This window comes from Chiloscyllium plagiosum, unplaced genomic scaffold (genome assembly GCF_037043375.1).
Source record: "Chiloscyllium plagiosum isolate Xiang-an unplaced genomic scaffold, Cpla_swu_hap1 HiC_scaffold_5, whole genome shotgun sequence".
Classification (NCBI taxonomy): Eukaryota; Metazoa; Chordata; class Chondrichthyes; order Orectolobiformes; family Hemiscylliidae; genus Chiloscyllium; species Chiloscyllium plagiosum.
Genome location: NW_028270143.1, coordinates 19,741,497 through 19,761,669, shown reverse-complemented (window position 1 = coordinate 19,761,669; position 20,173 = coordinate 19,741,497). Strand labels below are relative to the sequence as shown.

Sequence of the window (20,173 nt, the reverse complement as noted above, 5' to 3'; positions counted from 1 at the left end):
TCGTTGAATGGAAATGTTCATCCTGGAGTTCAGTTACTAGTGGTGTACCACAAGGATCGGTTTTGGGTCTAATGCTGTTTGTCATTTTTATAAACGACCCGGATGAGGGCGTAGAAGGATGGGTTAGTAAATTTGCAGATGACATTAAGGTCGGTAGAGTTGTAGATTATGGAGGGGCATAGGTAAACTGCAGAGTTGGGCTGAGAGGTGGCAAATGGAATTTAATGTGGAAAGTGTGAGGTGATTCACTTTGGAAGGAGCAATAGGAATGCAGAGTACTGGACTAAAGGTAAGATTCTTGGTAGTGTAGATGAGCAGAGAGATTTTGGTGTCCATGTACATTGATCCCTGAAAGTTGCCACCCAGGTTGATAGGGTTGTTAAGAAGGCATACGGTGTGTTAACTTTTATTAGTAGAGGGATTGAGCTTTGGAATCATGCGGTCATGTTGCAGCTGTACAAAACTTTGGTGTGGCTGCACTTGGCGTACAGCGTACAGTTCTGGTCACCGCATTATAGGAAGGATGTGGAAGTTTTGGAAAGGGTTCAGAGGAGATTTACTAGAATGTTGCCTGGTATGGAGGAAAGGTCTTATGAGGAAAGGCTGAGGGACTTGATACTGTTTTCATTGGAGAGAAGGAGGTTGAGAGGTGACTTAATGGAGACATAGAAGATAATCAGATAGAGTGAACAGTGAAAGTCTTTTTCCTTAGATGGTGATGGCTAGCACAAGGGAGCATAGCTTTAAATGGAGGGGTGATTGATAGACGACAGATGTCAGAGGTAGTTTCTTTACTCAGAGTAGTAGGGGCGTGGAACACTGCCTGCAACAGTAGTAAACTCATCAATTTTAAGGACATTTAAATGGTCATTGGATGGATTTATGGATGAAAATGGAATAGTGTAGGATAGATAGGCTTCAAATTGGTTTCACGGATTGGTGCAACATCAAGGGCCAAAGGGCCTGTACTGCGCTGTAATGAGAAAAGAATATTTAAGCTTTACTTCAACCTCACACATGTGACACTTCTATTAAGTCTAAAACCCACATCTCACACCTTGCACATGTTGCCAGATATTCAACCAAGGCAGGAACACCGCACAGATACCTGCACCACATTCAATGACAGTCTTTTCACTTGCTTACATGACAAGGTTATGTATAATTGGAGGCAGCACAGCACTTAAACTGCAAATAGGCCTGGGCTGTGTCCCCTCAACCTGATGAAGATTGAGATGAAGCTCGATGTCATTGGAATGGCCAAGACTGTGGTCATTGGTGGGGCTGAAACAATGGAAGATGTGGTATGCTTATACTAGAAGATGGCTCCGCTCTTCACAGATTCCTCACTGAACACTTTGGTCTAATATATCCAAGCCAAAACGAGATGGTCTTCCTTTCTGATGAAGACTCTCCTACAAGACCCAGATGGCTTAGGTCCAAGTTGCACATGAGGTCAGCACCACAGCAGGCTGATAGTTGAAAAACATATGAAGAATTTACTATGCTCCTCAAGGGTAAAAGTGTCACTATCTTGTCACTGCAAGTTCACACTCATGGAACCATCACTCAATCCTCAATACCAACGTGTCTGAGGATGAAGATTGTGGAATCCCAGTGGACGCACTGGTGAGGCGTTCACCCTCACCAGAGTCTGTCACCCCAGTAGATATGTTAACTCAGATATACTCAAGGACACCAGCCAGTGACGATCACTGACCAGTATTTGCAGTTAATGTCGAAGGTGCCCCCCAAAATCTTTGGCTGTCCAAGATGGTTGAAGTCCAGTCATAAGCTCAACTTGAGGCAGATGATGTGACTCTGGGCATAACTGACTTGTTTAACCTACAGAGACAAATAGGGAAACATCAGGCCAGATTGCCAGAGGTCCTCACTGGGCTAAAATGAAGGATGGAGGGGTTTATCTATCTGCTGTTAACTGTTGTGCTTTGTCAGCATATGAGCACTTGGTTACTCCATTTTGATAGAGCGGCGAGGAGAGAAGATGGAGTGAAGCGAGGGCTGCTGGGAAGGGTAAGTTTTCCCATTTTTTCCTGTCTGGGAGCAGAGGGAGACACAGCGAAGGTGGAGACAAGGAGCGTCCCGGGAAGGTAAGGACTTAATATATATTTGGGCAGCGGCTAAACCAGAGATACTACACGTGAAGTATCTCTCTCCCGCCCCCCTCCTCTAACCGGAAGAAAAAGACTCTAAGGTAAGGCTTCTATTTTTTTCTTCATCTTTATTTTTCATATATTTAAGTGCATAGTTTAGTTTTAGTTAGTTGATATAAAGCTAAAGCTGACAATGACAGGGGACCTCAGACCCCTGGCATGTACCTCTTGCTTGATGTGGGAGCTCAGGAATGTGGCTGACGTTCCTGACTCTTACACTTGCAAGACGTGTGTTCAGCTGCAGCTCTTGTTTGACTGTATGACAGCTCTGGAGCTGCGGATGGATTCACTGTGGAGCATCCGCAATGCTGAGGAGGTAGTGGATAGCACGTTTAGTGAACTGGTCACACCGCAGGTTAGAATTGCTGAGGGAGACAGTGAATAGGTGACCAAAAGGCAGAAAAGAAGTAGGAAAGCAGTGCAGGTGTCCCCTGCAACCATCTCCCTCAAACAGGTATACCGTTTTGGATACTGTTGGGGGCGATGGCTCACCAGGGGAGGGCAGCAGTTGCCAAGATCATGGCACCGTGGCAGGCACTGCTGCTCAGAAGGGCGGGAAAAAGACCATAGTCATAGTCATAGGGGATCCTGTAGTAAGGGGAGTGGATAGGCGGTTCTGTGGCCAAAAACAGAACTCCCGGATGGTATGTAGCCGCCCAGGTGCTCCAGTCAGCGATGTCACTGATCAGCTGCAGAGCATTCTAAAGGGGGAGGGTGAACGGCCAGTTGTCGTGGTGCATATAGGCACCAACAATAAGTAAAAAAACGAGATGAGGTCCTGAAAGAAAAATTCAGGGACCTAGGAGAGAAGATAAAGAGGAAGACCTCAAAGGTAGTGATCTCGGGATTACTACCAGTGCCACGTGCTAGCTAGTGTAGAAATGAAAAAATAGGCAGGATGAACATGTGGCTTGAGAGATAGTATAGGAGGAAGGGATTCAGATTTGCTGGATATTGGGACCGGTTCTGGGGAAGGTGGGACTATTACAAAATGGATGGTCTACATCTGAACCAGACTGGAACCAATGTCCTTGGGGGAGTTTTTTGCTACTGCTGTTGGGGAGGTTTTAAACTAATGTGGCAGGGGGCTGGGAACCAGAAGAGAAAACAAGTAGACAGCGAGGTGGAAACTGGAGACTGAAAAAGAATCATGAAGATAGTATTAATAAGGGGAAGAGTAGGCAGAGAGCAGATGAATGCAAAAGAACTGGTGGCCTGAAATGCATCTACTTTAACGCAATGAATATAGCGTGCAAGGCAGATGAACTTAAGACTTGAATTGGTGTCTGGGAGTTATTGCAATCACAGAGACTTGGTTGAAGGAAGGGCATGATTGGCAACTAAATGTTCCAGGATATAGACACTTCAGACAGGACAGGGAGGGAAGTAAAAGGGGGGTTGGGGTGGAGTTGCATTGCTGGTCAGGGATTATATCATGCTGTGCTAAAGGAGGACACTATGGAGGGCTTAGGTAGTGAGGCATTATGGGTGGAGCTGAGAAATAAGAAGGGTACAGTTACATTGATGGGGCTGTATTACAGGCCTCCCAACAGTGAGTGAGAGGTAGAAAAACAAATAGGTAAACAGATTATGGAAAGATATGGAGGCAAGAGGGTAGTGGTGATGGGAGATTTTAATTTTCCCAACATTGACTGAAATACACTTAGTGTCAGAGGTCTGGATGGGATGGAATTTGTAAGAAGCATCCAGGAGAGTTTTCTCGAGCAGTGTGCCAATAGTCCGACGAGGGAAGGGGCCATATTGGACCTGGTATTGGGGAATGAGCCAGGACAGGTGGTAGAAGTTGTGGTGGGGGATTTCTTTGGGCACAGTGACCACAATTCTGTAAGTTTTAGAATACTCATAGACAAAGATGAGAGTGGTTCTAAGGGAAGAATACTAAACTGGACCAAGGCCAATTATATTAGGCAGGAGCTGGGAAATGTGGTTTGAGAGCAGCTATTTGAAGGGAAGTCCATATTTGATATGTGGGAGGCTTTCAAAGACAGTGCAGGATAGGCATGTCCCATTTAAGGCAAAGGATAGGAAAGGCAAGATTCGTGATCCGTGGATGACAGGAGAAATCATGCGACTAGCCACGAGGTAAAGAGAAGCGTACATAAGGTTGAGGCAGCTAAGAACAGAATGTGCCCTGGAAGAATATCGGAAGAGTAGGACAGTCTTAAACGAGGAATAAAGCGGTCATGAAATAGGGGTCATGAAATAGCTTTAGTGAGCAGAATTAAGGAGAATCCTAAAGCATTTTATTCTTATATAAGAAGCAAGTGGGTAACTAGAGAAAGGATTGGTCCACTAAAGGATAATGAAGGAAGGCTGTGTGTCGAACCTGAGAGAATGGGTGAGATTCTGAATGATTACTTTGCATCAGTGTTCACTGAGGAGAGGAACATGATGAATTTTAAGATTAGAGTTAGAAGTTTGATTAGTCTGGATCACGTTGATATAAGTAAGAAAGATGTGTTGGGTAGGCTAGAGGTTATTAAGGTGGACAAATCCCCAGGACTGGATGGGATCTATTCCAGGTTGCTGAGGGAGGCGAGAGAGGAAATAGCTGGGGCCCTGACAGATATCTTTGTGGCATCCTTAAACACAGGTGAGGTGCCGGAGGACTGGAAGGTTGCTCACGTTGTCCCCCTGTCCAAGAAGGGTAGTAGGGATATTCCAGTTAACTATAAACCAGTGAGCCTGATGTCAGTGGTGACCAGGTTGCTGGAGAAAATACTGAGTGATAAGATCTATTTATATTTAGAAAAGAATGGGCTTATCAGTGATAGGCAACGTAGTTTTGTGCGGGGAAGATCGTGCCTTACCAACTTAATTGAGTTCTTTGAGGAAGTTACCAAGTTAATAGATGAAGGAAGGGCTGTTGATGTCATATACATGGACTTTAGTAAGGTGTTTGATAAGGTTCCCCATGGTAAACTAATAGAGTAAGTGAAGTCACATGGTGTGCAGGGTGTTCTAGCTAAGTGGATAAAGAACTGGTTGAGCAACAGGAGACAGAGTAGTAGTTGAAGGGAGTTTCTTGAAATGGAGAAAGGTGACCAGTGGTGTTACTGTTGTTTGTGATATACATAAGTGATCTGGAAGAGGGCACTGTTGGTATGATCAGCAAGTTTGCAGATGACACGAAGATTGGTGAAGTAGCAGAAAGCATAAGGGACTGTCAAAGAATACAGGAAGATATAGATAGACTGGAGTGTTGGGTGGAAAAGTGGCAGTTGGAGTTCAGTCCAGACAAATGTGAAGTGATGCATTTAGGCAGGTCTAATTCTAGAGCGAATTATACAATGAATGGAAGAGCCTTGGGAAATGTTGCTGGGCAGAGAGATCTGGGAGTGCAGGTCCATTGTACCCTGAAGGTTGCTGCACAGGTGGATAGAGTGGTCAAGAAGGCATATGATATGCTTGCCTTCATTGGACGGGGTATTGAGTATAAGAGCTGGCAAGTCATGTTAAAATTGTACAAGACATTGGTTTGGCCACATTTAGAATACTATGTACAGTTCTGGTCGCCACATTACCAAAAGGATGTGGACGCTTTGGAGAGGGTGCAGAGAAGGTTTATGAGGATGTTGCCTGGTATGGAAGGTGCTAGCTATGAAGAGAGGTTGAGTAGGTTCGGTTTGTTTTCATTAGAAAAAGGAGATTGAGGGGGGTACCTGATTGAGGTTTACAAAATCATGAAGGGCATAGACAGGGTAGATAGAGATAAGCTTTTTCCAAGGGTGAAGGATTCAATAACGAGAGGTCACACTTTCAAGGTGAGAGGTGAAAAGTTTAAGGGGGATACACGCAGCAAGTACTTCACACAGAGGGTGGTGGGTGTCTGGAACGCATTGCCAGCAGCGATGGTAGAGGCAGGCATGGTAGATTCATTTAAGATGTGTCTGGATAGATGCAAGAGTAGGTGGGGAGCAGAGGGATACAGATGCTTAGGAGTTGGTTGACAGGTTTAGACAGTAGATTTGGAGGGCTGAAGGGCCTGTTCCTGGGCTGTAAATTTTCTTTGTTCTTCACTCCCATAGAAAGGGTGATGGCTACTTTGGAGAAATAGGTTCAGTTCTGTGAGAGAGTGGGTGCATGTGTGTGAGTGTGAGTATAAATGGATACAAGTCTGTGAGAAGGTGCATGTGTATGTAGGAATGTGTGTGGTGTGTGCAGGTGCGTGCGTGCGCGTGTGCATGTGTAGGAATGTCTGTGTGGTGTGTAGTGCAATGGGGTCACCTGTAGTGTGACATGAACCCAAGGTCCCAGTTGAGGCCATCCCCATGGGTACCAAACCATGATACAGGGGAGTGCACACCTTCAATGCATTATATGGGCTGACGGACACCAATTGTTAAAGTTCATTTGAGAATATAACTTTTGAAAAAAAGTTTTGTGATTTACATATGAAAGAACTGAAACCAACGTGGTCATTCCATCAGATGAAAGACTTAACAATCCATGTCTTTTTCAATATATAATTTCAATTAGATTAGATTACTGTAATGTAATCTAATCTAATCTAATCCATGTCTTTTTCAATATATAATTTCAATTACATCACATGGTAAACTTTTGCTCATAAATTCTGTGTCTTACAATCTTATTCTCCACAACCACCTGTTGAAGGTGCAGCGCTCTAAAGATAGTGGTGTGTACAAAGTTAAAAATCACACAACACCAGGTTATAGTCCAACAGGTTTATTTGGAAGCACTAGCTTTCAGAACGCTGCTCAACCACCAGATGAAGGAGCAGCGCTCCGAAAGCTAGTGTGCTTCCAATTAAACCTGTTGGACTATAACCTGGTGTGTGATTTTTAACTTTAAACAAATAATTTGTGATTATAGACCTTAAGGTATTGTGGTGTCGTGATTACTGCACCAATAATTCAGAAAGAATTAATTCAAATCCAACTGTGGCAGTTTAAAAGAAAATATCTGTAAATAAATTATACTTATGATATCAGTGTTCATGAAAGAGTCAGACTGATTTAGTTTGATAATTGCTGTGAAAATCAATTGCCTACTTAGTGTTGTTTAACAAAGGAAATTATCTGTCCTTATCTAACCTCGCCAGTATTTAAACATCAGTTTAACACCAACACAGCGGACTGTTAACCACCCTTTGATATGACCTAGAAAGTCCCACAGTTGTACCAGCAAAGTTGTAGAGCAACTTGTGTAGGTTATATGCCAGCATTGCCCACATCCTGAGATTATTTTTTAAAATAAATAAGTCTTTCGACTCACCAGAAGGAAACAGGGACTGACAATTTTCCAGCACAGTCTCCAGTATAAGCCAGGTCTTTTGCCTATCATTTTCTCAATATCGTCGCTGAAACGATCAACACCTAGAAAAGAAATACATAATCAATTTATGATGGAAGAGTTGGTTTAATCGGCAGATTGTAAGGCGTGTCACAAATGTTTCTTATTTGGAATGCAGAGAACAACAATTTGTATTTATATCCTCGACTTAAATAAGAACAATAACAGAGATATGAAAAAAGAGGTCACTAAATGGGCAGGGAAAATTCTTTGGATGAACAATGTTTAAACAGATATTTCATAATGCTCAGGAAAGATTTATTACTGGCAAAAGGAAGAACTTGATGTGAAGGATGAATCACAAGGTGGTCAAGGAGAGTATCTAATCACATAATAAAGCACAATAAAACAGTGAAAACTAGTGATAGGACAGAGAATCTGGATTTTTTTTAAAGAACTGATAGCAGACAACTAAAAAACTATTAGAGAGGGAGAAAATTGATTATGAAAGTAATCTGGCAAGCAATAAAAAACAAAATAGCTATAGCTTCTAGGTGTATATAAAAAGAAACAGGGCAGATCTTATATGGGTCTGAGCAACATGGCAAGATGTGTGGCAGAATCAAATCCCTGTGTGAATCAACGTCAGAGGCATCTTGCACCATGTTTTCTGCTTTTCACAGTGAGTGGCAAGTTTCTCACCAGGCAGTGATGAGTCGCCCGTTCAGGAGGATTATTGCTGGTGAAATGCCTTGTCAATGCTGCAACATATCTCTTTGGTATGCAGCTTCCCATCTTATCAAACTCGTCAAGAAAGCTAGATGTCAAGAAAACTTGACATCCAAACCAGAGTGGGTATCTGGCGGATTCAGTCTGATGTTTGCTTTGAATGACCTTCATGTTACTTCCAATAAAACTGCAGCCCAGGGAATGATCCATGGGCACCAGCTGCACAGACCCTTGGTTCACTGATACTGATGTCTGGCGTTGACAAACTCTCACAACCATTAGCACTTTTCCATTACAATGGCAGTGCACTCTAGTACTACAGGCAAATATTGTTAGTACACCAGCAATTGGCACTGAAAGGCTGCAGCAGAGACACTTACTCATTGGGACCCAGCTCAAGGATTGGACCAGACTGCATCTCAAGGCTGCTTGCCTCATCTCTTAGTGCCAACCTATCAACGTTTGCACCATCCCTACCTTGCCATACCTAAAAGTGCAGTCACATAATCACACAGTTTGCCTTGCTGGTCAGCAATTCTTACTGTAAGCTGTGTAGACTTGGTGTACAGCAATATACTACATCAGTCTAACACCTGCACCATGAGCCAGAGACCTAAGTGGCAAATACTCTGCATGTGCTTCAACTAAATGTCTCAAAGTGTTAAGACAGTCATACACAGAAGCACCTGTCAGTAAGGGGGCCTCGGCAACAGTAAGTCAAGGGCAAACTCCCATAGTTATCCAGGGAATTAGCCACAGGCAGTCATTCATTCATAACGATCTTGGTCAGGGGGTCTGTACCGCTGCCATCCAAATAGTTGGTCATGGTCACCCCCATGGCTCTGCAGCAGACGGTGTGGCACTTGGGGTGGGGTGGAGATATAAAGTTGACATAACCTGGGAGATGTACAGTCAGCAATCAGCAATCTTGGCAATTCTCATTTGGCTTATCTATTTGGGTCACTCAAAGGGGTGAACCACAGTTAGTCTTTAGCTCCATCCTTATAGAAACATCGAGTTGGGGGCTGTCAAGATCAGCTATTGCTGTGGGAATGTGATTTAGTCTTGGGACAAGGCACAGCAGCTTGGGGGAAAGGTGGGGTGATGATTTTGAAAGGGGGGAAATGGCATCTGCAGGGTGTGATATAGTAAAGCATGGCTGGGAAGATAAAAGGAGCACACTGGCTTCAAGGGGTTATCAGTTAAAAAGCGTACCTGGGAATGGTTATCTCATATGCCAGGGGTAGGATGGGAAAGGTAGTTATTTCGGGCACATGTAGATATCTTGGATGGGGTTCTGTGAAGGTGGAAAGCCTGTGGGTTTGTAGGAAGGGCTGAGAGGAAGGGAATTTGGATGCTCAGGGGCACAGTAATATGGTCAAGGAGCACTCTCTTCTTCCATTGTGCTGGAAATTGAAAGTATGTAATGGGAAAGAAAATGGTTGTGAGCACACTGAGTAGGTGGGGTAGGCTACTCAATCTGTGAGGGAGGGCATTCACCAATGTTGTGGCTTTTAAAAGGGAAATTGCACACAGACCCAGGCACTGTACAGAAGAGAGCTGTAGGGTCCCCGTGCTCTGGCCATACTAACATATTGCGTCCCCCTCCCACCCCAATCTCAGTGTGGTGCACCTCCCTGCTAGAGATATTGTTCAGCAAGACACTGGACAGCTACACTTTTGGATGCAGAGGCTGCAAAATGAGAGGAATGTTGTACGAGGCGAACGAAAGGAGTCAGCATGACCAATGCCATATATACAAATAGATCCTCTTACTTCCAGATGATGCAGCAGGTTCTCAGCACTGACCTCTATGGAACTTTACCTGTGGCCATGAAACAATGCCAGAGAGAGCACTAACCAAAACTAAGGTGCAATCAGTGACATTTATATACAAGCACAAAATCAATTAAATGCATTGTTACCTGTGCCAAAAAAAAAGTACTTTCAATAAGTCTTTTCATTCCTCTTGCGCCCACTACTTTTCAGTGCACTCCCTGGTTTGAAAGCTCAGGTGGAGGGAGCCTGGTCTGCTGGAGAGACTGTTGGCCCTGGAGTTTTAGTTTCGTGACTCCAGGCTTGTTTATGTCTGTATGCTTTTTTTTTATAGATATTTTTATTAGAAATTTAACATTTTTACAAGTTTACAAAAATAAACAAAACTCTCAAATACAAAGATTGATATACAATTAAATCAAATACACAATAGGCAAAATTTAACAAAAGAAAAAAATACCGAAAAAGAAAAAAAAACAAAACTCAACTATCTACTAATGTAACCTACAACTAACCAGAGTGTATATTTAAGTCTCTTACATGCTCGGAATGTGTTAACATCAGATGTAATAAAACCTGTATTCGTGCGGGATTACTCTCCTAAGGGGCGCCGGACCAGCCAGGTTTGTAATCTCAATTAAATAAAAGCCCTTGTTAGGATAGCCGAAATATCTGTATTTATGTAATTCAAGAAGGGCTGCCATATTTTATAAAATAATTCGGTCTTTCGGTGCACCATATTTGTAAGGAAGTCAAGGGGAATACATTCCATAATTAGTCTGTGCCAATTTGAAAGTCCAGGGGGGCCCTCCGCCACCCAGTTCATCAAAATATTTTTCCTTGCACAGAAAGAAAGAATAGAAAATAGTCTCTTCCCGTACGTGTCCAGGGAGGGAAAGTTCGAAAAGCCCAAAAGGAGAGATACAGGGTCCACTTTAATTTCCGTTCCTAAAATTTCTGTCAGGGTACTTGCTACTTTAGTCCAATATCTACGGATCTTATGACAGGTCCATAGGCAATGTACAAGAGTGCCCACCTCTATTTTGCATTTGGGACGCATTGGAGATGCTCCTGCCTTAAATTTTGCCAATCGAACCGGTGCTATATGGGCCCTATGAAGTATCTTCAGCTGGATAGCCTGGGTTCTGTTACAGATAGTAATTCTTCTAGCGTTTTCCCAAATATCATTCCACGTTTCTATAGAGATTTCTAGTCCCAAATCCTGATCCCATGTTTTAAGCAGATTATCCATATCTCCCGCTACTTCATCATGTAGTAAATGATAAATAGGATTGACGGTAGATCTGGTCGTAGGACACTACATTCTCTCTCTGATTTATAAAGACTATCCAATAACGTTGTCTTCTTCTGTATATAGTCTCGAATTTGGAAGTATCGAAAGAGGTCTCTATTAGGTAATCCGAATTTCTGACGCAGCTGTTCAAAAGACATCAGAACCCCATCCTTAAATAGGTCCCCTAGACATGAGATACCCCTGGATCTCCAGAGTTTAAAAGTGGCATCTGTAAACCCCGGTTGGAATCCCCATGCTCCCACTATCGGTGCATAGGGGGATGTTTTATGTGAATTACCCTCATTTTGCTGCATTATATTCCAAGCCTTAATTGTGTTTAGTATTATAGGGTTTTTACAGTGATTTGTAATGATTTTCCTCTTGTCTGAAAATAAAAGGTTAATAAGTGGGTATTTAACTTGAGAGGTCTCGATATCCAACCAGATTGATTGTGGATCAGACAAGACCCAATCAGCTATGTAACTTAATAGGAAATTTAACTGATATTTCCTAAAATCTGGGAAGTCCAATCCTCCCCTTGTCTGTGGAAGCTGTAGCTTCTTCAGCATAATGAGGGGCTGTCTATGATTCCAGATAAAGGAACCCAGCCAGCCATATAATTTACGTAGTGCTATCCTCGGCAGCATCACCGGAAGCATTCTCATAGGATATAGGAGACGGGGCAGGACATTCATTTTGATTAGTGCTATTCTACCCAACCAGGAAATTGGAAGGTCTCCCCATCGCTGGAGGTCCTGCCTTATCCTTTCCAGTAAATACACAAAATTAGCCTTATACAACTGACCAAATACTGGAGTAATAAAAATGCCTAAATATAAGAAGACCTCCAGGGACCAACGAAAGGGAAAAAGGGATCCGTCCACTAAGTGGGGTGTCATAGCAAGGCCACCCATTGGCATAGCCTCCGATTTTGAAAAATTAATTTTATAGCCTGAGAATGCGCTAAATGTATTAATAACTTGGATTAGGCAAGGTATGGACATCAGAGGATTACTGAGGAATAGAAGAACATCATCTGCATAAAGGATAATTTTATGTTACCTGTACCAATCCTCAGGAGCAGCTCATATAGCTTCTGCTAGTGGTTCAATTATTAGCGTAAATAACAATGGCGAGAGGGGACATCCCTGACAGCAGCCCCTACCCACACTGAAGCTATCCGAACCTAATCCATTGGTAACCACAACTGCTTTGGAATCACTATACAATGTTGAGACCCATTTGGTAAACACCTTTCCAACGCCAAACCTTTCCAATGTGTAAAACAAATATGACCATTCAACCCTATCAAATGCCTTTTCTGCGTCTAATGAAATTACTACTCCTGGTATCTTTCCCTGATGACAGGCTTGGATCATATTCAAAACCCTTCTAATATTATTGGATGATCTACGGCCCTTAATAAACCCCGTCTGATCCTCCTTTATAATATGTGGCAGTATCCTTTCTAGTCTCAGTGCTAAGGTTTTAGAAAGGATTTTAAAATCTACATTTAGCAAGGATATTGGTCTGTATGACGTACAATCTTCTGGATCCTTTCTTTTTTTAAGGATAAGAAAGATATTTGCCTCTTTCAGCGAAGGCAGGAGACAGCCCTGACTATATGCATAGTTATACATGTCCATAAGTGGACCAGCCAATATTTCTGTAAATTCTTTATAGAATTCAGCTTGAAAACCATCTGGGCCCGGTGCCTTACTGCTCTGAAGTTGCCTAATTGCATCAAGTATTTCTTGGACTGTGAGAGGAGTATTTAGGACCGATACCTGTTCCGGAGTTAGGCCTGGAAAGGTCAAATTTTTAAAAAATTACTGCATCCTCCTAGTCCTATTTTCACAATCCTGCGATTTATATAACTCAGAATAAAATTCTCTAAAGATCGCATTAATCTTTTTATGATCATGAGTCAAAATACCCGTACTTTCCTTGATAGACGTAATAGTCTGAGGGGCATTTTTTTTCTTTGCAAGAAATGCTAAGTATCTACCCGGTTTGTCGCCATATTCATATAACCTTTGTTTTGCAAATAATATTTCCCTCTTAGCCGTTTGAGTACGCGTAGTGTTTAGAGCTGCCCTAAGAGCCGTAATCCTTTGCAATTTAATAATAGAAGGTCTATCAGTGTATGCTGTTTCAGCTGCTTTTAAGCGAGCTTCAAGCAGACGCTGTTGTTCTCCCTTCAATTTCTTCTGGGTCGCTGAATAGGAGATGATCAAACCTCGCGTGTAAGCTTTGATGGTCTCCCACATCATTGATGAGTTGCTAGCCGTATCTGAATTAATTTCTAAAAAAGTTTTTAATTCTTGAGAGAAGTACTTTACAAATTTACTATCTTTCATCAGGAAGGGGTCCATACGTCAATGCCGAGGGGATGTCCCATTGTTCCTCGCCTTAGTTTCCATATATACAGCAGCGTGGTCGGAAATTGCTATACTATTTTAAAGGATGATATGGAATTTTAAAAAATCGAGGGGGCAAAAAACATATCAATTCTGGTATGACATTTATGTGGATTGGAGTAGAAAGAAAAATCTCTGCCCTGTGGATGAAGACATCTCCATACATCTACTAATCCTAATTCTTTGTTCAGATCCACCAATTGTCTAGATCTGGGAGATACTCCTGCAGTACTTTTGGGAATCCTATCTATTTCCGGATCCATAATACAATTATAGGGGGAGACTTTAATTGTATGACGGGCACCAAAAGCCATCAATTTTGAAAAGGCTTCCATTATAAATTTAAAGGGGTGTGCCGGGGGTGCAGTACAAATTTAAAATCCCATATTCCTCTCCATTTATGAGGGCTTTAATCAAAATATATCGTCCAGATTCGTCTTTTATCTGCTTTAGGATTTTGAAAGGGAAATTCTTTCGAAGAACAACAACTCCCCTGCTTTTTGAGTTAAAAGAAGAAAAAAGGGTCTGATCAAATCCACCCTGTCGTAATTTCAAGTGTTCTCTATCCGACAGGTGTGTCTCCTGTAGGAGAGCTATATCAACTCTTTCTTTCTTAAGATTTGACAATATTTTCTTCCTTTTGACTGGCGAATTACTCCCCTTGACATTCCAGGTGCACCACTTAACCGACTGATCAACCATAATCATCTGGGCAAATCCGAGACCCCTCGGGAGGGGAAACCCTATCCAGAACATCCCGAGCGTAGAACATATAAAATTTACAAAAATAAAGGCTCTCTAATACACTCACAACAGTATAATAAAAAACTATTTCTAAATAAAAAAAATATAAAACGTATCTAAGTGGAGATTTTCCCCCTTGTTCCCAGGGGGTGTCACTTCCTCTCCAAAAGTCCATCATATCCTCTCCCAATCAATGCCCCACCCTTGACCCAGGCGCTCCTCAATAAAATGAGGAGAATTCAGATATAATACAAAGCCAGAGTTAACAGTGAGCACCCTACCCCCACCCATACCAACACCTGGATATATTTGGTAATGTTAATACCATATATAAACATATAACTATAAAATTACAACCTCAACAAATTAAAATTATATATACTAATACAAAATAACAAGGAAGAAACAACCCCGCTCCTAAAGACCGAGGTAAAATAGAATAAGATAACCACCTCCCCCCACCAACATTAACCAAACCCCCCACACACACACACATACATACACACACACACACATATACATACATCCCACATATATACATAAAATAATGAAAGAAAACACCACCAAGGGGGAGGGTGGGGGGAGAGAAAATCAAATCCCTCTCCCCACTCCCCCATGATAATATTACACAGTAAGGTAAGAAAAAAGAAAAAAAAGGGGGGATATAAACCAAAGCGGGGGGAAAGGCAAACCAACATCCATTATCTCTTACAGTTTATCTAAGAGAGTCCAAGAATTCCTTAGCATTTTCTGGCGATCCGAAGTTATACACGGATCCTTCATGGTTAAAGTGTAACGTCACTGGGTAGCGTAAGGAGTATGAATATTTAAGTCCCTTAAACGCTTCTTCGCCTCGTCGAATGCCTTCCTCTTTCGGACCAGAACTGGGGAAAAGTCCTGGAATAACATGATCTTGGATCCTTTATAGATCATAGCTTGGGGGTCTTTTCCAACATTTCTAGAGGCTTCTAGGAGTATCTGCCTCTCCTTGTAGCTCTGCAGCCGGAACAGAACCGGGCGGGGGCGTTGGTTCGAGCGGGACCCGCGTATTGCGACCCGGTAGGCCCATTCTACCCTTACCTGGCCTGATCCAGCTTGCAGATTTAAAAGCTGTGGCAGGAATGCTGTAAGCTGGCCTTCCTCTTCCCGTTTGGGAAGGCCCAGCAAACGAATATTTTTTCGACGACCTCGATTATCGAGGTCGTTAATGTAATTCTCTAAGGTACGGACTCGCTGTTCGAGAGTCCGGACCTGATCCACGGCTGATTGCGCTGTAGTTTCGGAGGTCGCGGCCTTTAGCTCTGCCCCTCCGACTCGGCGCTCGATTTCTTTAATGTCTCGGTCGTGCTTCTGCAGCGCGGCTGAGAGTGAGTCCCATCGACTTCGGGATTCTTCGATGAAAGCGTCGATCTTCGCATCCAGTTTGGAGATCATTTCTACAAGGCTTGTCACCGTAGGTAAGTCCCCCGGGGCGGCTGTGGACGCTTCTGCTGCAGCTGGAGAGGGTGAGGGAGGGGTTCCTGCTTGCTGAGAGCTGCGGGCTCCCTTCCCTTTAGTCATTTTTACTAAAGATTAGATTGTTTAAATTTAATGTTAAACAACTAATTAAATTAAACAGTTATTATAAATGATTTGGTGAGTGTGGTGGGGGTGGGTGACCCACTTTACCCAAGTCTTGGGAGGAGCACCGTAGACTCAGACTTGCTGGGTCGCCGCCATCTTGGATCCCCCATGTCTGTATGCTTAAATGTGCCAAAGGTCTTCTTCAGAAGCTGACTGACCCTCTTTGGCTTCAACTTCCAAGGGTCAGAAGGGGAAAAGGAGGGTGAAGATGGAGGACTCAGCCACCTCTGGAGCATCCTAGGTGGTGAGGTCTGAGGGGGCTGTGTTATTCCTCCTCTGGCTAGGTGACTCCTTGCATCATCTTATCTCCTTTGAGAAAGGGGCAGCTGCGGTGTGTCAGGTTCCCTGACCACTTTTGTCATGTTTTGGTCTGTGAGGGTCAATGACCAGGATGATGGATGCAAGTGTGTGTATTTCTCCAGCACCCTCCGGGTGCTGGCCCGAATTTCCATATCAGCTGTCAACTTATCCATGGAGACAGACTGCTACAGTGTCTGGGCAGTTGCATCCAATATATCTATCGTTACTGTTCCTCTTTGTGCATGTGAAGTCAGTCCCTGACTATGGACACTACAGGGTCTTCTGTTGTCTTGGACTAATCAGGTGCCTGGTCTCTAAGCAGTCCTCTGAATGTCAGTGGCTGCTGCAGTGAAGTGTTCACCAGACCTCTTAAACTTTCAAACCCTAATGTTTTCACCAAGGTATCAATATATGGGTTGGTGGGGTGCAGGAGGAAAACTTGCTGATGCTTTCTCTGAGGCCTTTGAACTCTGACTTTTAGAAATTGACAGATTGGCTTCTGAGGGAGCTGTGGAGACCTGGAAAACATGAGAGAGTGCCACAGTAAGTGGTGAGAAGTGATGTGCAATGAATGAGAGCGAGCGTAGCAAAGAAATGAGCTGCAGTGGAACAAAGAATGGTACATTACTGCTGGGGGGGTCTCTGTGGCTCAGTTAGCTGGATGGTTGCCAATTTCTGTACCCGCTGAGGTTACCATGAAACTCTCCTTCTCAACCTCTCCTTGCCTGAGGCATGGTGACCCTCACGTTAAACCACCACCAATCATCTCTTTCTAATGATATCTCTCATGCAGCGCCCAAGAAGTACAAAAAGCAGAAGAAAAATATCTATACAACATTTCCAAGAAAAATGGATACCAATAAACACAATCCACCGATTCCTCAGAAACAAATCCAAACAAGCAGACACAACCCATCAAAAATCATAGCCACATTACCTTTCATCAAAGACATATCAGAAATGACTTCCACACTACTCTGAACCCTTGGCATCATGGTAGCCCACAATCCTACCAACACACTTAAACAACAACTAATGAACCTAAAGGATCCATTAGATACTATCAATAAGTGTAATGTTATTTACAAGTTACCATGCAAGAACTGTAAAAAACCACAACATTGGACAAACTAGCAGGAAACTTGCAACCAGGCTATGTGAACACCAACTAGCCACCAAAAGACACAACCCACTATCACTAGTTTCTATACATACAGACAAAGAAGGACACCACTTTGACTGGGACAACAACACATCCTAGGACAGGCAAAGCAAAGACACACATGAAAATTCTTAGAGACATGGCATTTTAACCAGAACTCCATCAATAAACACATGGGTTTAGATCCTATTTACCTTCCCTTGAAAAAAAGAACCGGGAATGACATCACGCACTTGAAGAAACCAAGACCTATAAATAGAGAGGCGGGACGTACCACCAGCACTTCACGGAAGACTCTCACTGATGATGTTACCTAGCACAGTGACGAAACATCTGAAAACAAATCTTCCAGCTCAGCAAGCTAACTTACATACTGATCTCTCATGATTTGGTGAGACTATTATGACTTTTTTTTAGCTGGTTGAAGGGATGGGTGTCTTGGCACTTCTACAGCACGGATCCTGGTCTTCTGAGGGCAGCATACTTTCCACATAGGGGTGGGAACCTAATGTCAGGCACCCCTCCTACTTTGCCCTGATATGGGCTATTTTCTTCTAGAATGAGAAAAAGGGAGGGATTGAGTGCAATAAAAGTTGATGGCATGGTTATTAGTGCTGGTGCAGGTGGTCAAAAGATGGTGAGTGTTCTGAGATAGTGAAAGACAATGCAGAGGCCATGCAGAGCTAGTGTTGTGTGGGTGTTTGGGGTGGGTGAGAGTGAGTGAGGAAAGGTGTTGCAGATAATAGTGAGAATGAGTAAGCACGAGCCTTGGTGGTAGCAGACATGAAGTGAATGTCAAGTAGCACAGAGAAGAATGTGGCACTTACCCTGGCACAATGGTGAAGGTCGCTGACCTAAGAATGGCACTGCTGGATGTTCCTTCATACCCTGGAGATGGCATGGACCCAGGTGACAAGCTCAGACCAGACTTCCAGCTTCCTCTGCCAGTCTTCCAGAAGGAGGATGTCCACCTTTGCTCCTGCCAGTATTTCTCAGACCCTACCAAAGAATCACGGTGCCGTTTTCTGACAACTACACAACCTGTTCTTGAGTGAGCAGGGCAGCTTTGGAATGCCATTGCTTGTCTGGATGCACAGCAGCCTTTTGAAGATGGTACAGGTTTGTGGAAAGCCAGTCTTTTGGTGATATCCGCTGAGTGGGCCAACAGGGCCACCTTATGGAAAGTCCCTAAAATAGTTCTGCAATCTGCCCACAATTTTTTTTTAGTAAGTTACAAAACAAGAGGAATTTTGCTGAGTTTGAAGGGTTTTTATGCAGAGCTTTGTGTGTGACCATTGTTTGATTTTTCACCCAGCAATGTTTTGTCAGACTCTTATTATCAAAAAATAGACTCAGTCACAAAACATTCAGCTGTGCAGTTAGAGAAAAAGCTGTTTGTCCAAGTCAGGATTGACTTACCATAAAACCAGGAGACACCAACGGTTTCTATAAGTACTCCAAACAATATGGATGTCTCTGCTGAGAACTTGTCAAGTAAAGTAAACACATAGATGCCACCCTAGAAACAAAAAACATTCCAAGAATCGTGACTGCAGAACATTTAATGGAATGAGCAATATTGCTAAGACTAAAAGAAATTCTAACATTGATCAGTTTGATTCTTGGCTCACTGTCACCAAATAAAGTTTAGGGCTATAACAAATCTGCCTCTTTATTCTAATACTTTCAGAGTCAACTTTTTTCCTAAGCAATGGGTGGTTTGTTTCCCATCAAAAAACTCCAACAAACTCTTGTTTAAAATATGACTCTTGTCAAAGTGACCTACATTAGTTACACAGAAGAGAGACACCAGAAAGGTAATTGTAATGATGAGCAGTGTAAAGATCTCCCTGTGGTTACGCAGCGGTTTGAATTCATCAATCAGTCCTGTAATGACTGATTCCATGCCACCCATCTGTAGGAACAAGAGGAGCAAGTATTAGCAAATGTTAGATAACATAATATACAGCATTTTCCATTCACCCCAGTGATTGTTATATCTATTTTGATGCAGCTGAAGGTGCACTATGTCCACTATTGGATTCCTTTCCAAATCTGTAAACTTATCAAATACATAGATGAGGCCCTGATGTAGGACAAAATTGGATTAACGGTTCTATTCAACAGAGATTAACATATTAAACTCCCTTTAGTTTCTTAGGGAAAGGTCAATCACCAGGCCATGATGGAAGTTTGAAAATCAGCTTCAGATCAGAATTCATAACCTGAAGCTAAATTATAAGCTATGCAATGCATCAGGGAGGGAGAAAATTACAGGCAGTTCTTCCGGAATGCTATACCTGTAGTTGCATTCCTGTGCAATCCCATGCTGTAAAAAAGAAATCGTGCTGTATAAATAACATTTAAAGTGTTGGCGATGCAATCGCACTATAGCCAAAACATTTTAAAAGTTTGCGCTTTAGTAATAGAAACATAGAAAAAATACAGCGCAGTACAGGTCCTTTGGCCCTCGATGTTGCGCCAATCCAAGCCCACCTAACCTACACTAGCCCACTATCCTCCATATGCCTATCCAATGCCCGTTTAAATGCCCATATAGAGGGAGAGTCCACCACTGCTACTGGCAGGGCATTCCATGAACTCACGACTCACTGAGTAAAGAATCTACCCCTGACATCTGTCCTATACCTACCACCCCTGAATTTAAAGCTAT

The 20,173-nt window shown here is 42.9% G+C and overlaps 1 protein-coding gene across 1 annotated transcript in view; it reads right to left on the bottom strand.

Annotated features, from left to right (window-relative positions):
- Nucleotides 1-20,173, bottom strand: part of slc6a3 (solute carrier family 6 member 3) — a 133,150-nt gene that overhangs the window by 20,446 nt on the left and 92,531 nt on the right. The window contains exons 9-11 of the mRNA XM_087987023.1: nucleotides 19,286-19,414; nucleotides 18,919-19,018; nucleotides 7,434-7,534 (exon numbers count right to left, since the gene is read on the bottom strand). Of these exons, the coding sequence (XP_087843149.1) occupies nucleotides 7,434-7,534; nucleotides 18,919-19,018; nucleotides 19,286-19,414 (330 nt within the window). The remainder of the gene's footprint in view (nucleotides 1-7,433; nucleotides 7,535-18,918; nucleotides 19,019-19,285; nucleotides 19,415-20,173) is intronic.